Below are 23877 nucleotides of genomic sequence, written 5' to 3'. Positions count from 1 at the left end.
TGGAGAGCAGATTCAGGATGGACATTAGAAAGAACTTCTTCACAGGAAGGTTTGCCAGAATCTGGAATGGGTTTCCAATGCTTTCCCCTGCCCTGGGGGTCTTCAAGAGGAGAATGGGCAAACATCTAGCTGGGTCGTGTGACCCCAGCACTCTTTCCTGCCCAGGGCAGGGGGTTGGACTCGATGATCTATTGAGGTCCCTTCCAACCCTAACATCTATGAATGACCCGGTCACTATGTGTGGTGGGCTAGTACGGGGTACTTCAGTGTTAAGCACCCACCTTGCTTTGCCCAACCCAGGCAGCTAGAGCAGCCTTCTGTGATCTGGGAGGAGGATTGGAAGGCCCCCCAAAGCCCCAGGAGGGCTGTGTGGCTCTGCTGACTCCTCCAAGGTGTGAAGGGGGCACCCAATCTGCCTGCTGGATAACAGGGGGATGTTCTACCACCTGGAATGGGCAGCAGCACACATCTTCCTGGTGCTGGGCTTTGGCTGTGCCCAGCCCTGGTCCCAGGTGGCAGCAGCAGCCTCCTCTGATCTAGTAGGTAGATTGGGGGCCTGCACTCCCAGGAGGGCTGCAGGGCTCTGCCAAACTGCTCCCAAGGGTGTGGGTGGGCCCTTCGATCTGCCTGTCAGATAAGAGGAGGCTGCTACTGCCGCCTGGGACTGATGCTGGGCACAGCTCACACCCAGTGCTGGAAAGTTGGGAAAGATGATAAATAAGAAGGGTTAACCCAGAGAAGGAATAACATGGCTAAAACAAACTTTACCCACGGGGGGAAATGCCTATCACCCAGACACTAAAGAGGGGTGGCAGGCCAAATGCAGACACGGTATCGAGTGGACCAAGGCCCGAACCTACAAGAGGAAAACAAGCCCAAGGTGAAGGGCCAAGGAAAAGTATGGTGAAACTGACTCTAGGTGAAATGCCAGAGAAAGTTAAACCAGATCAGAAGAGGAATCCTGTGGAAAAGCCACTCACCACCACAGATGAAAGGAGAACACAACCTCAACAGGAGTTACAGAAACAAGGTGAAGAGTTGGAGGTGTTCATGGGGAGAAAAGGCAGGGGCAGCCTGTTGAAGGCAACCCGGGGTGACATTGCCAAAGCATAACCAAGAAGAGAGGCCCCAGAGAAGGAGCAGATAACCCAGAAGTGGAGAATGAGGACCCCAAATGAGAAAGGACAATATCTCTTGCTGCCAGAAGACAAGTAGTGAGAGATGGGACAAAGACCTGGGAAGAGGCCTCAGATCTACATAAGCAACCTCCCTCGTTCCACTAAGTGGTGGACGGTTAGAAGACTGTTTGAAGATGAGGTGGGGAGAGTGACTTATGTGAAAGTGTATACGGGATTTGGAGAAAGACCTATTGGCCATGCTGAAGTTGAGTTTGTGAACCAAGACTATGCCCAAGAAGCCCTGAAAACTCAATGGAAACTGAGGGGAAAATGCCTGGAAATGAAGGGAAGTCTAGGGAAGTGGCAACCCCATGAAACCCATGAGAAGTGAAGGCGCTAGTGTGCAAGACCATTTGTTATAACCAGAAGAGAGGGCAGAGGAAGCTCACAATGCCAGATGAAGGGGTTTGGTGGATCCAGGTGGAAGAGGATTCCCTGAACACCAGACCTAAGACAAGAAGTAACAAGATGGAAGAAACCTTGACTGAACCTGGGCAAGGCTTAAATAGGCATTATACTGAGGCTGGTGAATATGGGCGGGGACTATCTGTGGCGGGGTAGCTCCTAGTGAATAGCATGTGGTGCCTCCTTGGGGAAAAAGTGAGCAGGAGGCACCTTAAAACCTCCCCTCCCATGACTTGTGGGTTATCATTGAAGCCAAGAGAAGCCTGGGAGCAAGGAACTATGGATGGAAAGAGTGAAGACCCACTCGGTGATTTAGGGCCTTAAAGGAGTAGGTGTGCAGCGGGGCACTAAGATGTCCCTGCTCCTTAAGGCTGAAGAAGCCTGGCCAGGGAGCTCCAGGCTAGGTAGAGCTCCCCAACTGTAGGTTGCCAGGGTAACAGCCTAAGGGAGCAATGGGCCACACCTGCTGACATCACCTGACCAGCAGGAGGCAGGGTTCTGGCATACAGAAGCCCAGGCTGTAGCTAGCAGACATATACTCTCTCTGGCAACGGGCAGGGAAGGAGCTCCTGCCTGCTGAAGCTACTTGAGACCTGGTGCTGCCTGCCTAGCTCCCCTTGCTACTGCCTGCTCTGCGATCTAGGTGCTACCGATCTACAGGGACTCTCCCAGGTACCTAGAAAAGGGGCATGCTACTCTGACTACAGGTTTGTCCCCTTAAAGAGGCATAGCATTGCTAGTATTTTAGTTATATCCTGGGGGGTTGTGTTTGTGTTGTTTCGCCAGAAGGATTCGGATGAACCTAGAAGGGGAAGTTTGGAGGCCTAATTAGTGCATGGAGAGAGAGGATATAAGAGCTGGTAGAGGCCAGTGTCAGGTGCAGGGAGCCCAGAGCACCAGAGGAATGCAGCCAGTGGGGTGCAGTGAGCCCAGAGCTCCAGAAGAAGACAGCTAAGGGGGAGCAGAACCAGGTGCCCAGGAGAGAGGCACTGAGGCAGGCATCCAAAAAGAAGATGCAAAAAGCCAGTCACCAGAGAACCCAGAGTTGCATGTTGCAGAGAGATGGGAGGCACAGGCTTCATTTCCAGGGATGTATAGAGTCGACGACAATAGTAACAGTTGCAAGGCACGGGACATGTGTAGGGTAGGTTGGAGTGTGTATGTACCACCCAGTCTCCGCGTAATAAACAACTTAATTATTTACTAACAAGGTGTGGCAGGCAAGATAGAGGGTGGACTGCCCAAGACAGGTGAGTAGGCCAATGTAGAGGTTAACCTCAGGACGGCTCCCTGTCACACCTGAGTGAGGTCCAGGAAGGGGGTTGGCCAGTTGCGAGGCACCCAGAGGTAGGCAGTCGGAGCATGGATGGTGGCTGGGCGCAGTGAGGCGGGAGCTCAACACAGGAGCATCCCCTACTGGCCTACCACACATGGTGGCACGGTGACTCATAGATTCATAGATGTTAGGGTTGGAAGGGACCTCAATAGATCATCGAGTCCGACCCCCTGCCCTGGGCAGGAAAGAGTGCTGGGGTCACACGACCCCAGCTACATGCTTGTCCAGTCTCCTCTTGAAGACCCCCAGGGCAGGGGAAAGCACCACCTCCCTTGGAAACCCATTCCAGATTCTGGCAACCCTTCCTGTGAAGAAGTTCTTCCTAATGTCCAATCTGAATCTGCTCTCCGTTAATGTGTGGCCATTGTTCCGAGTTACTCCAGGGGGTGCCCTAGAAAATAGAGCATCTCCTAGTCCCCACTGCCCTCCCTTGATGAATGTACAGGCAGCTATGAGATCACCTCTCAGCCTCGTTTTGCAAAGGCTGAAGAGATCCAGGTCCCTCAGTCTCTCCTTGTAGGGCTTTACCTGCAGGCCTCTGACCAGATGAGTGGCCTCCTCTGAACCCTCCCAAGATTCTCCACATCAGTCTTGAACTGTGGCACCCAAAACTGGATGCAGTACTCCAACTGGGGTCTGACCAGTGCTGCATAGAGGGGAAGCATCACCTCTCTGGACCCGTTTGTCACGTGCCTGCTAATGAAAGATAAAGTGCAGTTAGCTGTACAGATCATTTAATCATACTGATGACTCAAGTTCATCTGGAGGCAACTACGTCTCCAAGATCCTTTTCCACTCCTGTGTGGTGGGATTCAACAACCTGCTTTCTTGAAGCCATCATTTGGGGAAGGGAATAGAGTCACTGAAAACCCTCAGATGTCCATGGAACTATCCCCATTTGATTTAATATTTGGACATAAGCCAAGAGGCTTGCTGCAAGAAGTGAGGGAGGAATGGGAAACTACAGGAGGGAGGAAGTCAGAACTCAGTGACATAGGCAGGAGATGGGAGGCTCAGGCAAGCCAGGCAGTTAGCTCAGGAGAACTTGGCAGAGGCTCAGCAAAGGCAAAAACAAGCATACGAAAAATGAGCACGTCAGGGAATTCCACGTAGGGGACAAAGTTCTTGTGGTACTCCCTATGACCCCAGATGCATTGTTAACAAGATGGCAGGGGCCATTTGAGATTATAAAAGAGGCCAGCCCTATAGATTAGGAGGTGTAGCAACAAGTACATTGAAGAGAGGGACAGATATACCACGTTAACCTGTTGAAGGCCTGGCAAGAACCAGAGGGTTGGATGCTTAGTTTGGAGGACGCTCCTGAGGAGTTACAGCCTAAAGCAGACCATCAGGCAAGAGGGGAAAAAGCAGGGAAAGTAGAGCAGGGGCCAGAACTGACTGAGGATCAACAAACACAACTACAAGCTCTCATAGAAGGATTTAGTGATGTATTCAAGGAAAAACCTGGGAAGGCCAAGGATGTGAGACATGAGATGAACACCCTAAAGGGAACCATGGAACAAGAAAGGTGGAGGACCATTCTTCACCATTTACAAACTAATGTACACCAGGAGATACAGAAGTTGATGACCTAAGGGGTCATAATACCATTTCATAGCCCTTGGTGAAGCCCAATGGTAGTAATGCCTAACTCCTTGAGAATTTGCATAGACTTCCAAAGGGTGAATAAAATTGCAAGGTTTGATGCATTTCCCATGCCACATGTGGAGGAACTCCTAGAAAAGATAGGACAAGCCTGATACATATCCATGACCAATCTGCAAAAGGTATTGGCAGATACCCATGGCAGAGAGAGACCAGCCAAAAACTGCCTTTGGCACACTGTGGGGGTTGTTTGCATTTACATGGATGCCTTCTGGCCTGCATGGGGCAACTGCAACCTTCCAACGCATCATGGAGCATGTCCTCACACCTCACATGATGTACACACCTGCTTACATTGACAATATTGTTACCTACTCACAGTCATGGTTGCAATACCTGCACCATTTAAAAGCTTTACTGCGAGAAGTCCACCAGGTAGGGATGATCACGAACTCCAAAGATTGTTCATTGGCGACACGGGAAGCCAATTACTTGGGGTTTTTAGTTGGACAAGGGGTCATGTAGCCTTTGTTGAGCAAGGTAGCCACAATAGAAAATGACCTACCCCCTGAGACCAAGAAATACATGAGATCATTTCTAGGTCTGGCCAATTACTATAGAAGATTTATTCCACACCTTGCCAATAAAAGGGAAGGACCATGGATCCATACAGTGGACACCCCGAATAGAAGTGGCTTTCAGGGACATCAAAAGAGCTCTGTGCACTGACGTGGTAGTCTTAACACGATATTTTTCCAAAATGTTTGTCCTGAAGATAGATGCCAGAGACAGCCATAGGAGCTGTGTTCTACTAAGAACAGGAGGGCACAGAGTGACCAATAACTTTGCCAGCAAAAAGCTAAACACAGCTGAGAAAAGGTACTCCACCGTTGAAAAGGAGTGAGTCCCAGGGGAGCCGGGGTTACAGGAGGACCCCAGGCCAAAACGAAAGAAAGCCCCCACTTACCTCCTGCAGGGGCTGAAAGGCGTGGGGAAACACGTGCGGCAAAACTGCCCACGCAGTTCGTCAGCCGCGTCCATATCCAGCTGGGGCCAGGTGACGTCAGCAGGAGACGCCACCTGGCAGAGACAAAAGGCTGCCCTGAGGGCGCAGGAGAGGAACGGGGAAATGGAGGCTCTGCAGGGAAGCCCAGGACCTGAGGGGCACAACCACAGCATCCATCCGGCTGAGAAGGTGGAGGCAGAGACAGCACCGACAGGGAAGCTGGCAGCAGAACCGGCACCAGCGCCAGAGCCGGCAGCAGGGCCGGTGAAGGCTCCAGCAGGCAAGCTGGCAGCAGAGCCAGCGAAGACAACGACAGAGGCGCCATCGGGAGAGCCGGCGAAGGCACCAGCAGAGAGGTTGGCAGGGAAGTCGACTGGCTAGCCAGCTGGCGAGCTGATAGGGAAAGAAGCAGAAAAGCTATTGTAGGGAGGAGCCCCGAGTGGGACCAGTCGCTAGGTTCAGGGGATCTCCGGGCCCGCTGGTTCCCACTTTGCTCCAGCAGTCACAGTGATGGGGAGTGCACAGCTATCACGGTATGGGTAAGATAGGGAGCTGGGTTTAGGGATAGACAAGGCTAGGGCAGAGGGCCTCAATGCCTATGCATTTGGGCTGAGACCCCGGGCCACTGGCTGCTCATGGCCGGATAGCCAAGAGAGACCGGGGTAGAGCCTGATCAGAACCAGGGGCGCTTGAGGGCCAGAAGATCCATGTTCAAAGCTGGTGAATGGGCAGGGTGTAGGGAAGATTGGAGCCCCGTGAGTGCCCCCCACGCGGCGTGACAGCCCTGAAGACTACCTCAAGGGGGAACCCCTCCACTGAGGTTACATTCAAAGTTGTGGCAGGCGAGATAAGGGGAACCCCGAACACCAGCCGGGGTAGCCTTTGGGGTCCCACCCCAGGCCTGGGACAAAAAAGATCAGTAGTTCAGGCCAGGGCTGCAAGAGAGCGCCTAATAGAATAGAGGCGGGCACAGAGTGTTTGGTGATAAAATGGGTGGTCAATGACTTCTGCTATTATTTGATCGGGAGAGAGTTTAAGTTAGTAAACTGATCATGCTCCCCTGCAGTGGTAAAATAAGAACGATAATGCATGAATGACACAATGGGCTTTGTCCTTACAGCCCTTTCAATTCTCTGTTAGTTACAGGCCTGGAGTAACCAACAAGGTTGCAGACTTCTTGTCCAGACGTAAAAAAGCACATGTGACAATAGCAGGTCCACCAAGGACAGAACTGTCAATCAAGGTCATTGAGGACCAAGACAAAGACCCTCCTCTGCCACAAGGCAACCTAAGTAGGGGGATGTGTGGCAGGGGCACCACCATGAATAGAAACTTACCAGAGGAAGGGGAGCCTGGAGGGGCATGGAGCTGGTGGGATGCTGGGGGAGAGCTAGGGCCGGGACCGGCATGGACCTGCTTTATGGCAGTGTGCTGACCCCAATTTGCCTGCTGGACCCCTGAAGGGGGAATAAAACCCCCACCATACCATGATCTGGGAGGACCAGAAGTGAGTCCTCCACAAGACCAAGAGCAGCCTGAAGCTGGATGCAGCCCCACCAAAGGCATATGGTAGGAGCTCCAAGAGCAGGTATGCTAGGATAATATAAACCCAACAGGACTCAGGTACTTACCTGGGACAGAGCACTGGATCCCAGATACAGCCAGCAGGGAATGGGACAAAGATGAACCCAAGGAGAGAGAGGGAGAAGGAACCTGGGGCCGCTGCGGACCAGAACTAGAGAGAGAAAGGAGTGTACCAGGGAGCAAGGTAACCCAGGACGGGTAAAAGTACAGGCCAGTTAACATAAGGCCCAAACCAGGATGGTGCACTGTCTGAACTGGACTTTTCAAACCTAAAAAAAGCAAACAAAAAAATCCCTTTATCGTGATGAGTGGACTCTGTCTTAGTCGTGGTCTGGAATTAACATCTGTGGTTGGTGTAAGGTGGGGTGTAGGGGAGGCGGAGCCCTGAAATGGGAAGCCAGACGGAAATATTGAAGGAGAGCACCAGGGGAGGCAGGACTTAAAATCATCCTTTCAATAATAAAAGTATACCAACAAGACATGGCCGGAGAGAACACCTAGGGACATCCAGGATATCTGACAGGACAACAAGCTGTCCACAAGAAAGGAGATGGCAATGCCCAAAAAACCAGTGAGAACAAAATGCGCTAGCGAGTGACATGGGAGGTTACACCGAAGAGGCCAGGCTCAAGTGCGCACATGATCTCTCAGTACTCAGGATGCAATCAAATGCTGGAGGCATGGGCACTCAGCCAGCAGGGAGTAGGGAGCTGCAGGTTGGGAGTGAGGAGCACTAGTAGGGCTGGGGGGGGGGGCGGGAAAGGGCTGTGGGTTGGGAATGAGGGGCACCAGCAGGGCTGGGGGGGCAGGGGGAAGGGTATACACCGCTTCCTCCCCACAAGGTGTCTGCTTTATTGCAATCGCAAATATGGTAACCCTATCCCATCCCTCCCATGAATCACACCATTTTCCCCACTATCCCTCCCACCCCTTGTGCCTGCCCACCATCCTTCAAATGGACTGCACCTAACCCAACACCCCCCCACAAATGCCACCCCCATCCCTCCAGCTCAGTAACCCTGCCCCCTCATCCCCCATGGATAGTGCTTGTGCCCCATTTCTTCCCCATTCCTCCCGTGCTTGCTCCCATTCCCCATGAATTGTGTTCCCTCCTGTCCCTTCTGCTCCCCATTCCAACTTGACCCCATCCCACCCATTCCTGCACCCCAGACCCCCCACTGATTCCCCATCCCCTCCAGCCTGTGAATGTCCTATAAGTCAGTTCCTTGTCCTTTTCCAGCTGCCCCTCTTGCCTTTTCTGAACAGGCTAAATAGGCCCCTCTTGTTCTTTTGCAGGCCTGGGCCTGGGCGGATAATTGGCCACCGCCTTTCTCTTACGATGAAGTCCAATCTTCCTTGGCTGTTCATTCCATAATATACATTCGCCCCATCTGGGAAGACTAATGCTGCAGAAAGAGAAAAGAAAAGAAGGGTTGATTGATGTGCTGTGGATAGCAGCACTGGAAGCAAGCACAGGACATTGGTGAGCATTCAGAGGTACATTCTGGCTGGGCACGTGCCACTTTGAAGTCTAAATAATGTTCTTTAACATGGTGTTACTAGTTATGACATCTCCTTTGCCACCAGCAGAAGTATGAGAAGACATTGTTGTACCATCCAAAGTCATGCTTCTGGAAGTCTGATATCACCAAATGTAGCTGTGCACTAAATGAAACCGTGTTTTGGATCTGAGATCATTGATCAAAGACAGTAGCATGATTTATACACACAGGGGTGTAAATTGAGGTTGAAAGGCAATCACTTGACTTGCTTCTTTAATGCATCCTTTCCATGTGTGGTTTCAGACAGCTTGCATGTGTTGGGTTCTTTATTCAACAAATAGGTCAAGACAATTTTTTTTTACAGTCAGCTGAGACAACCCCTTTACCTCCCCATGCACCAAGAGCAAGGGCTGAACCTTGCCTTTTGGCAGCAGAGGAGATTGCTGCTCCCTGAGCGCACAGATACCTGTCTGGTAGCAATGGGAGACAGCTGTTTTCCAAAAAGGTGTGTGTATGGGGAAGAGGAAGAGAGGGGATTGGGTTGCTGGGTCCCAGAGGTGAGCAGAAGGAAGCCTGCTCAGCCTGGATTTCTCCCCTCCCTTTGTATCCTCTCTCACTTCAGTGGCTCTGAAAGAGGGCTGGTAAATCCAGGGCAGGGCCTGATACAGCTGCTGATTTGATGGTGATGATAGTTTGACTTGGCAATGGTCAGGGATTGATGGTAGACTCTCCTCCTGCCACTCAAGATACCCAGCAGGCTTAGGGCTTGCCAAACAGTGCAAGTACAATGCATACAATCAAGTAGCCCTCTGTGAAGGTGAAGCTATTCTGTGAGTAATGCTCGGTATTTATACAGTGCTTTCCCCAGTAGGGCTTTGACCATAAATATGGCTTTGGGCATGACAATAGTACTAACAAATAGTAAAATTTAGCATGGGCATGAACAAACTCAAACAACTGGTGGCCAGGATCCCACAGAAAGCAAATTTAAAGGAAAAAGGGATCGGGGAAAAAGGGATGTACCTTCGCATGAATACTAAGGACACGAGGATATGCCATCCCTGTGTAAGGAAAGTGAAGAATCACATCAATGGACTGGCTTGGCTAAACAGCAAATGCTTCAGTGACTTGAGACTTAACAAGGACTCTCTCAAAATGTAGAAATGTAGGTACAATACTCCAGGTGACAAAAAAGGAAAAATCCAGACAGGCCAAGGCACTGCAATACAGCTAGTACGAGACACAAGAAGTATTCTGTAAAGTTAGATGTAAAAGACCAAAGAAGCGTACGTCCATTACTGATTGGGGAAAGGGAACTAAAGTTGCACAATACGGAGAAGGCAAAGTGTTTAATGACTTCTTATCTCAGTCTGCATTAAATGTGTCCTAGAGGTCTGAAGGAACTGAGCGTACGCTTAGGAAATCTGCAGATGATGCCAAGCTAGCCAGGGCAGCAGATGATCTGGAAGATAGGTTGAGGATTCTCAATGACCTTGACCAACTGGAAAAATGGTCTTAAATTAATGAAATAATAGTATAGAGCACAAGCTAGATATGTGTCATCACTGTAATATTGTTACAAAAGCAGTAAAAGAACAAGAACGTATGGGGCTGTATTAATAGGCATGTTGTATGCAAAGTAGGGGAAGGCATTTTTCAGTGATATTCAGCATTGGTGAGGCCTTAGCTGGAGAACTGTAGCCAACTTGGGCATCGTGCTACATGAGAAACAGTCAAATTGGAAAGAGTCCAAGGAAGCGCAACAATAATGAGGAAAGGTCTAAGATTTTCCTAGATAGGGAAAGTTGGAAGAACTGGATTCTTTTATCTGGAGAAAATAGAGCGGGTGTTATAAGTCTTCAAAAAGCGTTGTTACTTATCAAGAGAATGAACAGTTTTCTGCGATTATAGCGGTAGAGTAATGGGCTTAAATTCCGACACGAGAAATTTAAGATGGATATTAGGGAAAACTTCCTAACTCTCAGGTGGTGAAGTCATAAACCAGATTATTGAGTAAGTTTGTGGAGCCTTTGTCATCGGTAAGGACAAGTAGTTTTTCAAGTGCCTATCAGACACCCATTTGTCTGTGAGGTTTTAGATAGAGATGATCCTGCCTTGAGCAGGAGATTTGGACTAATAACCTCCTGAGGTACCTTCCAGCCCTATTTTTCTATCAGTTGATGTTTGTTTGGAAAATCCAGGCCTAAATTAAACCTTGACTCATCTCTTCTTGGGTCACTTTGACTAGACACAAGGATTGTTTCTCATGGCAAGTTGCACTGCACCATCGTCAGCACCGAGCACGCTGCCAAGGCTGAGCCCCTAATAAGTTACTTCGGGGAGAAAAATGACCTGGAAAGCAACCAGGGAGCTATGTGTGCAAAACAGTATAGTGGCAGGATGAGCATGTTAAGCATTTTCCTCAATAAATGGCTTCCCGGTCTAGGTGTCCCAAGAATCGTTGCCGTGGTCTTGGCTAACTTCAGTATCACAACTCCAAATAAATCCTTCCTGTGCAGTCATGCAATGTCTCCTGGGTCTTGCCCCGTGCTGGGAGAGGGGGAGGGGGAAGGGGAAGGATGGTGTGCCAGGCATGCTGTCAGAAAGCAGTGAAAACATGCTTGTCAGAGATGTGCTGTGCAGAAAGAGAGATCAATCCTAGGGACTGATTCGGAGCTTTCCTAGTGCAGTGATTTCCTGAGAAAGGTTGCAGCTGAGGATACGAATGCACAACACAGACCCCTTATTTCTATATTCCTTCTGCATCGCTTCACATCAGGTCCATTTACAAATTACAACAAGCTGTTTTAAAGGGCGGGCTTGGACACTAGCAGGGATTTGAAAAGCTTGTCTGGGCTCTTTCTGCCTCTTCCATCCATCCCCAAGACCTCCTGTGTCTTAAAAGGAAGACCCACAAAGGATGGAGGACTGGAACCACCACCAAGGAGGAATACTCTGCTCTGGTCCAGACCTGCAGAGAGCAAACCAGGAAAGCCAAGGCTGCGATGAATCTCCAGCTAGCTACAAATATCAAGGACAATAAAAAGTCCTTTTTTAGATACGTGAGGAACTGGAGGAAAAGCAGGGGCAATACTGGACCCCTGCTAAACCAGATGGGACAACTGACAACCAATGCCCAGGAAAAAGAGAACTTGCTAAATGGGTGCTTTGCATCAGTTTTTCACCAGTCCCATGGGACGCCCCTGCCCACTGTGGGACAGGGAGGCCCGGGGGTGGGAGAACCCTTGCCCTCCATCAAAGCTGATCTCATGAAGGAACACCTTGACAGGCTGGAACCCTTCAAGTCAGCCGGGCCTGACGGGTTACACCCCAGGGTACTCAAGGAGCTGGCAAGCATCAGAGCTCAGCACCTGGCACGGGTCTTTGAGAGCTCTTGGCGCTCTGGTGAAGTGCCCGAAGATTGGAAGAGGACCAATGTCATGCCTATTTTCAAGAAGGATGGAAAGTGGATCTGGAAAACTACAGGCCCATCAGCCTGACCTCTATCCTGCGAAAGGTCTTGAAAAAGATTATCAAATAGGCCATCCTTAACAGACTAGCTGAAGGCAATGTCCTGAAGGATACCCCGCATGGGTTTGTTGCGGGTAGGTCTTGCTTGACCAATCTCATTTCCTTTTATGACCGGGTGACCTATCACCAGGACAAGGGGGAAGAGATCGATGTTGTATATTTTGCTTTAAAAAAGCCTTCGATCTGGTATCCCATGATCACCTCTTGGCAAAACTGGTTAACTGCAGCCTCGACCTCACCACAATCCTCTGGCTGGGGAATTGGCTCCGTGGTAGGACCCAGAGGGTGGTGGTCAATGGGAGCCGATCGTCTTGGTGCGCAGTCACCAGTGGGGTCCCTCAAGGCTCTGTCCTAGGGCCTATACCATTTAACATCTTCATCAGTATTGTGGACACTGGTGTCAGAAGCAGATTGGCCAAGTTTGCCGATGACAAGAAAATGGGGAAAAGCATCCACATCTGAGGACAGGGGGGCAATCCAGGCTGACCTTGATAGGCTCATGAAATGGGTGGACGAGAACCTGATGGTGTTCAACACCGAGAAATGCAAAGTTCTCCACCTTGAGAGGAAAAACCTGCAGCATGCTTATAGGCTGGGCAGTGCTACGCTGGTTAGCACTACAGAAGAAAGGGACTTGGGGGTCATGATTGACCAGAAAATGAACACAAGCCTTCAATGTGATGCTGTGGCTGGTAAAGTGAGCAAAACGCTGGCTTGCATCCATAGATTCTTCTCAAGCAAATCTCGGGACGTCATTCTCCCCTTGTACTCAGCCTTGGTGAGGCCGCAGCTGGAGTACTGCATCCTGTTTTGGGCTCCAAAATTCAAAAAGGATGTGGAGAAGCTTGGGAGGGTGCAGAGGGGAGCCATGCACATGATCAGAGGTCAGGAAAACAATCTTTATGATGAGATGCTGAGAGCTATGGGACTCTTCAGCCTGGAAGAGCACAGGCTCAGGGGTGATCTGGTGGCCACCTATAAGTTTATCAGGGGTGCCCATCAGGATCTGGGGGAATGTCTGTTCACCAGAGCGCCCCAAGGGATGACAAGATCAAACAGGCACAAACGCTGCCATGACTGATTCAGGTTGGACATAAGAAAGAACTTCTTTATTGTCCGAGCCCCCAAGTTTTGGAATAGACTGCCACCGGAGGTGGGTCAAGCACCCACTTTGAACACCATTTGGATGCTTATCTTGCTCGGATCCTATGATCCCTGCTGACTTCCTGCCCATGGGGCAGGGGGCTGGACTCGATGATCCTCCGGGGTCCCTTCCAGCCCAAATGTCTAGGAAATCTATGAATAAAGATTCTCTATGCTGCCCTTAGCTGCCAGTTTGTGGAAGATAGAGAAGAGATTGCAATATGCTTTTTTGCACTAATATGGGCGTTCCAGGGGCTTCTAGAAGTTCACTTTCACTCAGCAGATAAAAAGGGCAGGACTCACAGACAGCCTGTGGTTGACTCGAATGGGACTATTCACAAACATGTGTTAGGTGTGTGAGTAGGACCTTGCTGAATCAGAGCATAAGAAAAAAGGTATAAAAACTGCATTGCCTCCTTCCTAGAAAAGTACTCTTAATATTAGACTGTGAGGTAGACATTATCCAGCCCTCCCCTTGAAGTGGCCTCCACTGCACCTTGCATTTAATATTTCTGGCAGGGAGTGGAGAAACAACAGTGGGAGAGTTTCTGGCTCATTAGGAGCAAGAGCCCAAGCTCGACCCGAGGGCCCCTTCCCATCCAGGCCAGCACCCATCGCACTCAGGCACAGACTCTCTAGCTTGCTTCCCGCATGGCCCCACATGTCTCCTTTGTGTAGCTACCCAGTGGACCAGCTTCAAGTCACTAGAGAGAGGGGTCTGGATACTGCCTACCCTGTGGTCTGGTAGTGACAGCATTTTGCAAGGAAGCAGGAGATGCAGATGCAAAACCCCTCTGGGGCAGGAAGACGGGGCTAGACACAAGGTCTCCCACTCCCCGGATGAGCAGCCTTCCCATTAGCTTAAACAATGAAGTATGGGAGGGCCCTCTTTCTCCTTCCACCTCTCCAATGAGTTTTTGCCTGGCCTAAGTTTCATGATTTATAGTACAGCCTAATGGGTGTACCTGACCCATTCACGGCTCCAAACATGCCCAGCTGGAGCACGACCCTACCCAAAACTGCAGGGATGTGGCTGTGGCCACGCTGTTCAGGCACACAAGGTGAAGTGGGATATAGCCCTGTGCACGGGCAAGAAAGAAGTCATGCCCATTTCTAACATCTAGTAGACTTTGGTCTTCTCCAGGAAGTTGTTGAAGTCAAGGATGTAAGAACTCAAAAGGGGATCAAACATCTCAGGACCAAAATTGGCTTCAGCCAACACTTAATTAACTGGATGAGAGAGAAGCTGTACTGTGCTGCACCAGAATTAATACTGCTACTCTGAGTTTACACAAGTCATCACAAAGTCCTGGTGCAGAGGTCTTAGATCTTTTAAGCAGGATGGATTTCAGGGTATGGATCTCGACTGCGTCTTCCCTGTGGCTTTCTGGGCACCAGTCAGTGTACAGGTGATGCTCCCAGTTATTTCTTTTTCCTTTGGTCCTACCTTCATACAGCTGTACACATGTCAGCAGTGGTTCTCTCATTGCAAGTCTTCCCCAGCTGCACCCATGTCATCCCAAAGGGGAGTAGAGGTGTGCTGAATCATATCAGGTAGCCAAGAGGGAGCTCTACTCACCCTGGCTTTGAGATGAAAACAACCCACTATTTCAAAAATGGATTCATATTCATGTTCTTCTGCAAACATGAGGAGGATATTTTAACCAGCAAAAAGTTTTGCTTTCTTACCTTTGGTCTCTGAGATGAGCTGCACGAGTTGGTAGTTGCCCGATTCCTTTGGGTCCAAGTTGTGCTCGGCCATGACTCTCTCGATTATATCATCTGTCCTGTCTTGGCAAGTCACCTGGAAAAGGGATTTTGCAATGAATGATTTGCTTCTTTGTGTATTGAAGTCCATTTTCACTTTACCTTTGGATCTGGGTGAAAACTTTCAGAGTACTGAGTACGAGGGTGGTCCTATGCCATCAAGGCTGTTCTTGCCTAAATCTGCCTTGTGCCAGTGAGTTGGCACAAGCAGCAGCTGCATCACCACGCATCTGGCCCAGGGTTGGCATCTGACCGGTTTTGCTTTCACTGGAAAGGGTCGGCACAGGCCACCTCCATCTGGGGAGTGTATGCAAGAGAAGAGGTATTGCATAGAGAAGTGGAGGGGGTCACCTTTCATGTTCACTTCAAATGGTTGTTAGACTTCTCTGGGATGGGTTGTGACTGGTTTCTAGCAGGCTTTCCATGTGAGGAGATTTTTCAGAAGTCATTTGTTTTTCAAGAGTTCAGCCTTTGAAATCTATTTCAAACTTTTTCTTTCATTTCATGCAAAATGTTGAAGCATCAAAAGCATCAAGTTCTGAACCCATAATACAAGATTTTTTTTTGTTATTATTCAAATGGCTCCATAAATAAATGCTTGGGTTTAGGACAAGGATTATAATCCTATCCAGATAGCATAATGGTGGAGGATAGCAGAGACAGAGAAGTTAGACAGAGAGATCAGATGAAAGAGAAGAGAGCAAGTGATCATGATATGGTAGACTTGGTTATTCTGAGACAGGGAAAGCATGAGGTCAGCACTAGTAAGACCCTGGATTTCAAAGTAGGGATTTAAATTGACTCAAGGACATAGTAGGCATGATGCCATGGAAGGACGGGTAAAGGATAACGTGACCCAGGAGGGCTGGCAGCTTCTAAAGGGCAAAGTCTTGAAAACTCAACAAGAAACTATGCTGAGATAAGGGAAGAGTGGCAAGAGACCAAGAGAAGTGCATAAGGAGCTTCTCGGTGCCTCAGATCAAAAGAAAACCATACACACAATGCAAGGACAGGCAGGCCACCAAAGAAGCATCCCAAGAAATGGCAAGAACGGAGAGGGGCAAAATCAGGAAAGCAAAGGGCATGAATGAGCTACAGCTGGGAACTGAAGTCAAGGACAACAAGGAGAGGTTCAGTTCATGGCGGGCAGGAAACGACAACCAAGGAAGCTGTGGGTTCACTGCTAGATAGCCAGGGTGAGCTCTTCACAGAAGATGCTGGGAGGCAGAGCTACTAAACAACTGCTTTGCCTCAGTCTTCACCCAAACAGAATAAGCTGCAAGCAGACAGCGATTCAGAACTGTTCAGACAAGGAAGGCGAGAATCTGAGGGTTGAGATAACAACATGACTGGCAGACAGCTTGTGTTCAGCTTGAATGAATTCAGGTCAGTAGAGGATGGAGTTCATCCCAGAGTAATGAAGGCACTGGCCGAGGGGATCTTAGTAGATATTATTGCCCAAGATCTCCAAGTCATGGGAGACAGGCAAGGTAGCAGAGGACTGGAAAAGGGCCAGTATAGTGCCCTTCTTTAAAAAAGGAAAGAAATGAGACTCTCAGAAATGATAGACCAACTAGTCTAACTTCAATACTTGGGAAGTTGCTGGAGCATCCTCTATAGAAATCCATTTGCACGCATCTGGAAGAGGAAAGGCTGATCACAAGCTGCCAGCATGCATTTGCTAAGAACAAATTGTGCCAAGCAAATTGAATCTCCTTTGCCGAAGTGGGTGTGTCAACACGAGGCATTTACTGGGGAGCTGCCTAATGAGCTCTGCAGCAGTCTTTAAGTTTGCATGTGCGGCCCTATTTGGTTACAGTCAACTAATGAACTATGCTGAAGGTTAGTACTTGTAAATCCGAGTGCTGTACTACAGCAGACTTATTTAATGCACACCAATGCAGCCAGCAGCCAGCCCTTCCGCAGCATGCTGAGCTGGGCTGGAGCAGCCCCGGGCTTGGAGGCTGACCCCCAGGCCAGATCTTCTGCCAGCCCAGGCCTGCCCCGACCTGGCGCAACATGCTGTGGTCCCAGGCACACATGTAAACACAGCACCCAAGAGCAACAAGGCTGCAACCAATCCCCCCTGAGCCTTCTCTTTTCCAGACTGAAGAGTCCCAAGTCCCTCAGCCTCTCCTCATGTGGCCTGCTCTCCAGGCCTTGGATCAAAGGAGTGGCTCTCCTCTGGACTCTCTCAAGGTTTTCCACATTCCTCCTCAAATGTGGGGCCCAAAACTGCATGCAGGACTCCAGCTGTGGTGTCACCAAGGCCGAGTAAAGTGAGGGGCCGATGTCCCTGGTTTTGCGTTAGAGGCACTGGGAGATGCACACCAGAGTTTGGTTTGCTTTGCCAGCTACAGCATCCTAAGAGTCAAGGGCATGATGTGTCCCCGAATACTTTACATCTCTGTCTTGGTGTAAATCAGAGCAGCAAAGAAATTACCTAGAAATTGTCATCCGGAGTGAAAACACGTCCAGTAATAGATCTACACAGCTCTTCCACATCACTTACCAGGATAGTTTTGCATACGCTGCTTTTGCTGTTCTCCATTCTGCTCCGGATGAGGCAGGTGTCTGTGGTTTGCTGGTCACAAGATGTACATGGAGTGGATGTCACGGGGCACTTATTGATCTTCGGATCAGAGGTTGAGGAAGGAGGTGTTGAAGGTGTGTCCATGGAAGGTACAGATGGAAAAGATGATGAGGTAAAGAAAGAGATATAAATTAAAGGAAAAAGTCAGAAACGTGACATTGATACCACAGAGTCACAGACAGAGTGATTGAGAAGCAGGACTGGAAGGACCCTCCAGAGGCCCTCTAATCCAACCCCTGCCTGGGGCACATTCATCTCTATCCAAACCATCCCATGCAGATATCATCTCAACTCTACATAAAAATACTCTCCTCCCTGACACCCTCACCTGCCACAGGTCAAGCAGGGGAACCACAGCAGCCAATGTCCTGCATCTATAAACCTCCAGAGGTCCTAGGCAGAGGGCCATGCCCTGGCTACAGAGGAAGGCAAAACCCCCACAAGTCCATGCCAATCTGACCATGGGGCAAAATCCCTTCCTGGCCTCAAATATGGTGATCGGTCTGACCCTGAGTGGAGGGACAAGACCCTCTAGTCAGGGACCTCCAGCTTTGCTCCCAGGAGGAGCACTGGCACACCCCGGTCGAAGCACCAACCTTGGCTACAGCCAGCACCCAATGCCTTGGGCAATGCTGAAAAAAACCTTGATATGTATACCCGAAAAAGGAAGGAGTGATGGGGGCAACCAAAATTTCAATTCACTTAAACAGGTGAATGCTCTTATTTGGACTTAAAAGTGCTACTTTCTGTTTAGTTTTAGTTCTCTGCAAACAGATGTAAGCTGAATGCGACAGGCCACTCCTAAACTCAACTAAGTGTCCACAAAGGGCTCTGCAGCTATTTAACTGAAGTGGGTCAATTAAACTGGGATAAGTTTATAATATGTTGACAAGGCCTCTGATGATTTTTCCTTTCTCTGATCCTCCTTTGCTTGACTTCTTCTCTACATGTTTTCTTCTTTTTCTTTCTGTACTGATTGATGCCCCCTGGAGCATGCTCTGTGGGCAGCTGTTGTCTGACATTCGCTGCTCTGGTGTGGCACTGTGATGGACTATGGGTTTTATTACAGTTTGTCTGATTTAAATGTGCTCATGTTGTTATAAGGTGTGTCTTCATGTGCCCAGTTACTGTGCATTAACCTCAATTACTGCATAGTATGGGCACGTGTCTACACATGCGTGCCCGGACAGCACAGTAAATATGGTGCATTGTAGCAACGTGGGTGTAAATTTGATACTTGCATGAGCGTAGGAAGAGGAATCAGCCAGCACCACCCACAGCTGATGCCCTGGGCCCAGCTGGCAGATGCATGGATGCCCTGGGGCCTGGGCAGGGGGGCCAGCAGGACCAGCACCATGGTCAGCACCAGTGCGGGCTGCTGGGCACCAGGGACAGAGGCAGGAGCAGGGGCGACTTGGGGAAGCAGGGTTGCCAGAGAGGAAGCTGCTGTGCGTTGGCCCTGTGTTGAGCACATGACTTATGGGAAGGGGAGGCATTGGACAGGGCTGTGGGGGTGGGGATGAGCCCTTAGGATGGCCACCACATGCTGGCTGCTGCCTCTGGCCTCAGAATGGCTGCCAGGTGCTCCCAATCAGTTGGCTGGACTTACTGCACAGTAAATTTAAGCCAGCTTAAATGCACTTGTAGATGTGTCCATAATGCTATGTGTTTATATATACAGCTAGTACATGGGGAAAGAATGAGCTAAAGAGACAGTGAAGCCAAGCCTATAAATCAAAGAAATACCACAGGCAGGCAAAGACCAACAGGCTACAACCAACAACCCTGCAAATAAATACCGTGGACTTCTAGCATCCTGCCCCTAGACAAGCATGAGTAGGGGTAGGGTCAGGTGAACAAGTGAGTGTCTGCTTGTGAAGAGGTGGGGGAGCCCTGATGACAGGCATTGGGCAGGCAGCTGTGGAGCTCAAAGGGAACAGCTGGGTAACTTCAGGGTACTGAGGGCTGTGCAGATTGGATTGGAGACAGAAGGATTGCTTAATGTTTTGGACATATAGCCCTGCAGCCCAGCATCATTGCCTAGTATGTAGTGTAGAGTTACCTGGGGAAACATCAGAAGTAAAACTGCTGTTTAAGTTACACTGATGTAGGTGTTGTGTGTTCACTTCTATGCCAGGCTAGCTGTTTTCTCAATGAAACAGGCTAGTACCAACTTCCCCACCTGTGACAACATAGTGTAACAGGCCTGTGCAAAGTGGCCAGTATTTGCTTCGGATTTGGATTTGGCCGATTCGGAGGGACAACGATTCAATTCAGAGGCCTGAATCACTGTCCAAATTCGATTCAGCTGAACTGATCTGAAGATCTGGCGCTGCTTCGGAGATTTGGCCATAGACTAAACAGGCAGCAGTAGTCACCATGCCAGACACAACTGCCTGCAGCTGGTAAGTCTGTTGTGGTGGGTGGAGGTAGGAGGGAAGGCGCATGCGGTTGCAGATAAACACCCCCACAGCAAGGGAGGGATTGAGGCTGGGGCTCGGACAGGCTATCCATCTGGGGTGGGGGGGCACAGGACTTGGGCAGGGGAGTGTGGGATGTGGGCGCAGCAGCGCTGGGAGTGGGGGATATGCCCTGTTGCCACTTGTCCAGCCAGGGCATGTGGGGAGGCATAATGCAGGTGTGCCTGGCTCTGGGCAAAAGGGGGCAAGGGGAAGCAGGGCACAGACCCCATTCCTAGCATAGCCGCAGCTGCATCCCATGGCCTCCTGCCCCGACTGGGTAAGTGGAAGCAGGGCATAACCTGCCACTTGTCCAGCTAGGGAAGGGGGCACAGGATATGGGCACTGCTGCCTCTTGCCCAGCCAGGGCAGGGGTGGCACAAGATGTGGGCGTGGCAGAGCTGGGAGTGAGGGCTATGCCATTGTGCCGCTTGCCCCCTTCCACCTGGAGCGAGCCACGCCTGCATCAGGCTAACAGGTGCTGCCTGTTTAGTCTATGGCCAAATCTCCATATTCAGAGGCTTCTGAGTCAATTCAGACCTTTTAATTGGTCTCCCAATTTGATTCAGATTAAGAGATTCCATTGCCGAATCGGGACGAATGTCCTCCAAATCAAATCGGCTACCTAAGCTTCACACAGCCCTGGTAATAGTTCCTCCTGGGACTATTACCCAGGAGGTACCCTGGGAGAGGGGGTCATCTGTCTGCTCTGAATATCAGTGAAACTTAGATCAGTGTAAGAGACAGGTGTAAATTAAACCAGTATTATCCTGTCATGGGCCCAGCCTCTAAGCGCACGTCCAGACCAGCCTGCACGTGCCTCTTGCAGCATGCCTCTCAAAGCAGCTTGAGACACAGCAAGAGGCATGCTGGGAAGAAAAGTCATTCCCTGCACTGCATATTTGCAGCTCAGGCTAAATATTTGATACCTGGATAACCAGGTATAAAAAAAAAAAAACATGACGGGGGGAGCGGAAGTGGGGGAGGCCATGGTCCAGGACCATTCCTGGAGGCAACCGGAGGCTCAGGTCCTCCACAGAGAGTCTCTGATAGCCGGGCAGAGTGTCTCTATGCCTGCTCCTTGTCCCGATGCTGCAGCACCCTGCCTGCTGCCAGCAAACAGCGATGCAGGCTGCAGTGAGCTGGACCCAGGCTCCATTCCACGTAAGTAGAGGGTGGGGGATGGAGAGTTTGGGGCATGATCAGGGGGCAGCTTAGGAGGGGTGGGTCCCCCTGGCACCCTCACAGGGCCTATATGCCCCTCCACAGAGCCCCAGGCCCCCCCCACACAGCCCACAGCTCACCGACAGAAGGCATCAGGGTGCTAGGGGTCTCCTGGCACAGCCCTTCCACGCGGTACAGGGCAGTGCAGAGCCAGTACGTCTTGGCTCTGGCTGCCTGGCACCCAGCACTGCCTCTACCACATCATGTGGGCCCAGCCCAGTTTGGTGTAACACTGCACTTTTGGGCAGCTCCAGGCCATTCAGGCTGTCATCTGGGGCCCAGTGCTGCTCACAGGGACCATGTGTTGCCCAGGCCTGGGTCCTGCATGTACAAAACTGGCCTGACCTGATGGTGCGTGGGGCCTGTGAATGCAGGACCTGGCCCAGCATGACAGGCAGTCCCTGTGCGTGGGCCCAGGTGATGTGACAGAGGCAGCGCTGCGTGCCAGGTGGCCGGTGCCAAGTTGCGCTGCCCTGTGAACCTTATCAGAATGCAAGGCTTGCACTGTTACTGGTCAGTCCAAGGACAGTTGAAGTAAAGAGAATCTGAATGGCTGTAAGTTATCAGCATAGCCCCTAAGTTAGAAATTGGCTGGCACACCCAGAAATCATTTAGAAGGAGGATGTAGCTCTGTAAAAGTACTATTTAAGATTAGCTGCTGGCATGGATTCAGTGGGCCCGCGGATCTTGAGAATCCCAAAGACTGAATACCGGGTTCCTTCCCGGTACCCTCAGACAGCGCTGATTGGGGATGCCTGACTCCGCTGAGCTTTGCAGAAGAGAAACTTGTCATACATCAGGCATCAGAGGGGACTGCTGATAAGTTGCCGATTTGAATTATTATTGTCTGTCTGTTGTTTTGTTATTTGTGCGTAGTGGTGTTTTTGTTAAGTCAATAAATCTTTCTTACCTTTCTACCCTTGCCTACACTCTCAGCCCCGAACCCTCCGCAGGCGGCTGGGACACTGGGCAAGGTTATTTTGCCCCAAGTGGCACAACTTGCCCCTCAACAAAGGGCATGCACAGACACGTGCTGAGGCAGAAATCTCCAGCTCAAATCTGTGCTGCTCCTATTTGAGCTGCTGCAAGCACATAGGCCTGCATGTGTGGAAGTGCCCTAAGAGTGCAGAGAGAAGTGGAGCTCCCAGCTGTAACAGAATGTTTTTGGCAAAATGTTCTGAGTTACACCGTTACCCCAGACCAAACAGAAGTTCACTCTTGGTTCCAGGGGGTGGGAATCTAGCTGTCACTGGGAGCCTGCAAGCCGGTTCCCACAGCAAGGGCCAGGATCTGTGCCAGTGTTCGCTGTTTCAGAATGGGAGGGGGGAAAGGCAGCGGAGGGAGCTTGTACTTGGGGCTCCGCAGCTGGTGATGAAGGGTGGAGTGGGTGAACTGGAGCCCCGCCACCTTGGGGAGCCTGCAATACACTGGCCCCAGCCTGTAGAGCGGGGCTGAAAACCCCCCAGACTCATCTGCTTCTGCTCCTTTTGCCCCCTCCCATTCTGAAAACACTGACTGGCTGGGAGCCCCCGCAGATACAAGTTACAAAAGACACTATGTTTTGAAACATCTTTATATGACACCACATGCCAGGAGGGGTCTAATTTTCACCCCGTGGGCCATTTTTAAACTGTTTGCAGCCGTGCACTTGTGTTTGGTCACAGCTATAAACCACTTTCTGGGGGACAGGAGTCAACAATGGATGTGGAAATTCAATTTTTGCTTATAATACAGATCTCAGCAATTCCTCGTACCTTTTTCATACTGAATACTTTCAACAAAGCATTTTAGACCATACCTTTTCGTGAGGCAGGTTCTTGGGCAGGTCTCCAGGCTTGTCCCTGGGTAGGTCCCTGGGCTGGTCTCCAGGCTGATCCCCAGGCACATCCCCAAGCTGGTCTCCGGATAGGTCTCTCGGCTGGTCCTTGGGTGAGTCTCTGGGCTGGTCTCTGAGCTGATCCCCAGACACGTGCCCAGGCTCATCTCCAAGCTCATCTCCTGATGGATCTCTGGGCTGGTCTCTGGGCTGATCCCTTGGCATGTCCCCAACCTTGTCTCCGGGCTGATCTCCAGATGGGTCTCCGGGCTGGTCCCTGGGTGGGTCTCTGGGTTGGTCTCCGGGCTGATCCCCAGGCATGTTCCCAAGCTCATCTCCGGGCTGATCTCCAGATGGGTCTCCGGGCTTGTCCCTGGATGGATCTCCGGGCTGGTCTCTGGGATGATCCCTGGGCATGTCCCCAAGCTCATCTCCGGGCTGATCTCCAGATGGGTCCCCGGGCTCGTCCCTGGGTGGATCTCCAGGCTGGTCTCCAGGCTGATCCCTGGGCATGTCCCCAAGCTCATCTCCGGGCTGATCTCTAGATGGGTCTCCAGGCTGGTCTCCAGTTGGGTCTCCCAGGTGGTCCCTGAGTGAGTCTCCGGGCTGGTCCCCAGGCAGTTCTCCGGGGTTGTCTAGATACATCATTTTATTTGGAGTTAAATGAGGTGAGTGAAAGTGGCTGTACCAGCCTTAGTTATGTGTAGCTATTTTATGAAAATAAGCCA

The 23877-nt window shown here is 50.5% G+C and overlaps 1 protein-coding gene across 1 annotated transcript; it reads right to left on the bottom strand.

Moving 5' to 3' along the window:
• Positions 1–8313: 8313 nt before the first annotated feature.
• LOC132250328 (ral guanine nucleotide dissociation stimulator-like 1) lies at positions 8314–23734 on the bottom strand. The gene is made up of 4 exons (XM_059726939.1): positions 23132–23734; positions 17570–17689; positions 14980–15094; positions 8314–8520 (listed from the first exon to the last, which is right to left on the bottom strand). Exons 1-4 carry the CDS (start codon positions 23660–23662, stop codon positions 8333–8335), a joined length of 954 nt encoding a protein of 317 aa, XP_059582922.1. The 5' UTR covers positions 23663–23734; the 3' UTR covers positions 8314–8332.
• Between the last annotated feature and the right edge of the window lie 143 nt (positions 23735–23877).

The sequence above is a fragment of the Alligator mississippiensis genome, chromosome 1, assembly GCF_030867095.1.
Source record: "Alligator mississippiensis isolate rAllMis1 chromosome 1, rAllMis1, whole genome shotgun sequence".
NCBI lineage: Eukaryota > Metazoa > Chordata > Crocodylia > Alligatoridae > Alligator > Alligator mississippiensis.
The sequence above is the reverse complement of the archived record's forward strand: the minus strand, read 5'-3'. Positions and strand labels throughout refer to the sequence as shown.